Below are 3238 nucleotides of genomic sequence, written 5' to 3'. Positions count from 1 at the left end.
GAGGTTTCACCATATTGGCCAGGCTGGTCTCAAACTCCTGACCTTGTGATCCACCCACCTCTGCCTCCCAAAGTGCTGGGATTACAGGCATGAGCCACCGCACCCGGCCGCTATCACTCTTTTAAATAGTTCTTAACAAAGGGCATCCATCAACCCAAAGATGCTCCAAGGAAGCTGAGTCTCTGTCTATGGATGGAGGGGGAGTCAGCCAGGAGAATTCACCCCCTGAAGCTGCACCATGGGCTTCTGTGGGGAATCAAAAAAATGTTTGTAGGCCAGGCATGGTGGCTCATGTCTATAATTCCAGTATTTTGGGAGGCCAAGGTGGTAAGATTGCTTGAGCTCAGGAGTTCAAGACCAGCCTAGGCAACATGGTGAGAGACCCTGTCTTTACGAAAAACAAAAAACTAAAACTATCCAGGTGTGGTGCACACACCTATAGTCCTAGCTCCTGGGAGCCTGAGGAGGAAGGATCACTTGAGCCCAGGATGTCAAGGCTGTAGTGAGCTGTGATCACAACACTGCACTCCAGCCTGGGCAGCAGAGTGAGATGCTGTCTCAAAAAAAAAAAAAAATTATATATACTAAAAATTATCACCAATGCCCTAGTGCCCCAGAAGAAAATCACTTTACAGACTGCCACAGGTAAAACAACCTCTTTTACAAATAAAGTTGCAAATCACACAAGGAAAAAGTCACCATGAGGGAGAGTCTGAGAGGCCCCAGCCAGGAAAACTCACTTCTGAAAAATGGCATCAACCACAGAACAGAGACCAAGGTGCTGAGATCCTCAGCCTGGGAGCAGCATAGACGACACCCTGCTCTCTGTCTTGGACGCCATGGAACTGGCCTGGAGGCCACTGACGGCCTCACCCATCAAGGTCCCCAACTCCTATGGCCCTCAAAGCTGAAGTGTACCAAGCCTAAGAATCTCAATGACTAAGTTCCTCTCAGGTAGCTTTGAGCAACATGGACTTGGGAAGTGGGGTCTGCCCTAGGCATCCAGCTCAGACCTCAGCCTCACCTGACTGAAGCTGGACTGGTACTCCACACAGCCCTTGCTATTCACATGCAGGATGGGGGTTGCTCTCAGGTCAAAGCCAAGCCATAGCTTGTTCATGATGGCCTGGGGGAGAGATGAGGGATGCAGGGAGAAAGAGGGTACCCGCTACCCTACATCAGCCCTCACATCCCCACTCCAGGGAGAGTCAGACAGTATGCTGCCCAGAGAGGAGACACTGGAGCCAGGAGCTCTCCAGACTAACCTGAGCCACAGCAGAGACGATGAGCTCCCCGCCAGCCCCACCAACCACTGGCTTTGACCCCTGGGCTTTGTTGATCAAGACAGAGGGCACCATGAAGGACGGGGAACACTTGCCTGGAACTGGGGGCCAGAACCCTCCGGGACCTCTACCCACCCTGTCTCCATTCACTGCTGAGCAAATAGTGGCTTGGCGAGTGCAGTAACCCATCCAGGGGTCAGCATGCAGCCCCAGCCCAGCCCCCTCCCTCCTCTTCCATAGTTGGGGGCCTTGTGGACCCCGGGTGGGAAGCCTTGTTCTCACCAGGTGAGGGGGTGGTGCCGGAACCCCGGGGGCATTGCTCGCATAAGTCCAGGACCTCATTGTTGAGGATGATGCCTGTCCATAGTGAATACGCCATTGCTCCAAAGCTGCAGCCATGGAGGCAGAGCCTGGGCTAGGACCCGGGGTTCCCACCAGACACCGCCTGCCCTGCCCACCTTTCAGGACCCCCTCATTTTACAGCTGCCCCAAAGCATGCTGGAGCCACTATTCTCTCCCTGGCACCAACCAGGAGGGGTCCCCAAAGACCCACCTGTGCCCCCATATCAGGATACCCTTCTGAGTGAGGCTGCCCATTCCCAGATAAGTCTTGGCTTGGGGCCACCCCAGCAGCAGCCTTTCCAGCCAGAGATGTCAGGGGTGGGGGCCTCTTTTGAACTAGAGGAGGAGACAAAGGCCAAAAGCAAGGTGCTGCCCCATGGAGACAAGTGAGGGGACATGGGGCTGGGGGAGTGCAGGTCTAGGAGAGGGGAAGTGAAGCCATCCATCTTCCCCCAAGCCCCACGCACAGTGTGTTGATGGTACTGGTGGCAACCACGGTGCCGCCATCCTCCTTCAGCACAGACACAGGGGACATGCCTGTCCTGTGGCCCCAGGCCCCAGCCAAGCTGTAGTGACTGAGCTGGTGGTCCCCCCAGCCATCGATCTGTTGGCGGATGAGCTGGGCCAGGGCTCCCCCAGCAGGTCCCAGGAGACATTCTGGGGTGGGTGGGCAGGTGGCAGGGTCAGTGAGGGGCCAAGCGGGATCCATAGAACCAAGGGCAGGACAAGCTCAGCCCCCATGGGGGCCACCTCCAGTCTGTCTTCTACCTTGTGGCCAGGCCTCCCTCAAGCCCAGGCTAGGTCTAGACTCCACCCGCTCTCCAGGTCCTTTGAGATATGGTGCCACTCCTGCATCTGACCCCTGTACCTGTCACCCCGGGATCCCTTTCAGTCCTGCCCTGGCCTAGAACCACATACATCTCTCTCCAACCTCCCCCTGCCGGGCCTGACCCTCCTTTCATGCTAAGTCCTGAGCCAGGGAGGAGGACAGCCCTCCATCCCAGCAACCTCAGCAACCTCACCTGGAGCTTCGGGTGGCTGCGAGGGTCCCCCAGCCTCCACCTCTGCCCCCTGGCAAACTTGAGCGTCTCCACAAGGTGGTGGTACATGTTCACCCTCCCCTCAGGCCTGGCCACAGACTCTGCTGAGAAGTTGAACCCTGGAGAGGGGTCGGGGCACAGGTTGGGGTCACTCTATGTAAATGTTGCCCCCCCTCTGCAGAAAGATCCACCCACATCCTAATTCCCAAAACCTGTGGATATTACCTTATACAGCACAAGAGTGACTAATACCTTAAGTGGAAAAGCATAGTAAAGATTTTTTTTTTTTTTTTTTTCTTTGAGACAGTCTCACTCTGTTGCCCAGGCAATGGCCCGGTCTCAGCTCACTGCAACCTCCGCCTCCCAGGTTCCAGTGATTCTTGTGCCTCAGTCTCCTGAAACTACAGGTGTTCACCACCACACGCAACTAATTTTTTTGTATGTTTAGTAGGAACGAGGTTTTCCCATGTTGTTCAGGCTGGCCTCAAACTCCTGGCCTCAAGTGATCTGCCTGCCTTGGCCTCCCAAAGTGCTGGGATCACAGGGATGAGCCACCATGCCCGGCCTTTTTTT

The 3238-nt window shown here is 55.5% G+C and overlaps 1 protein-coding gene across 1 annotated transcript in view; it reads right to left on the bottom strand.

Annotated features, from left to right (window-relative positions):
• Positions 1-3238, bottom strand: part of LOC105537717 (gamma-glutamyltransferase 5-like) — a gene marked incomplete at its 5' end in the record, with an annotated part of 30671 nt that overhangs the window by 2368 nt on the left and 25065 nt on the right. Inside the window, 6 exon segments of the mRNA XM_011977353.1 lie at positions 1025-1126; positions 1266-1435; positions 1566-1672; positions 2093-2255; positions 2258-2282; positions 2648-2784. Of these exon segments, the coding sequence (XP_011832743.1) occupies positions 1025-1126; positions 1266-1435; positions 1566-1672; positions 2093-2255; positions 2258-2282; positions 2648-2784 (704 nt within the window).

The sequence above is a fragment of the Mandrillus leucophaeus genome, unplaced genomic scaffold, assembly GCF_000951045.1.
Source record: "Mandrillus leucophaeus isolate KB7577 unplaced genomic scaffold, Mleu.le_1.0 Scaffold1797, whole genome shotgun sequence".
NCBI classification, from domain to species: Eukaryota; Metazoa; Chordata; class Mammalia; order Primates; family Cercopithecidae; genus Mandrillus; species Mandrillus leucophaeus.
This window is presented reverse-complemented; position numbering and strand designations above follow the sequence as displayed.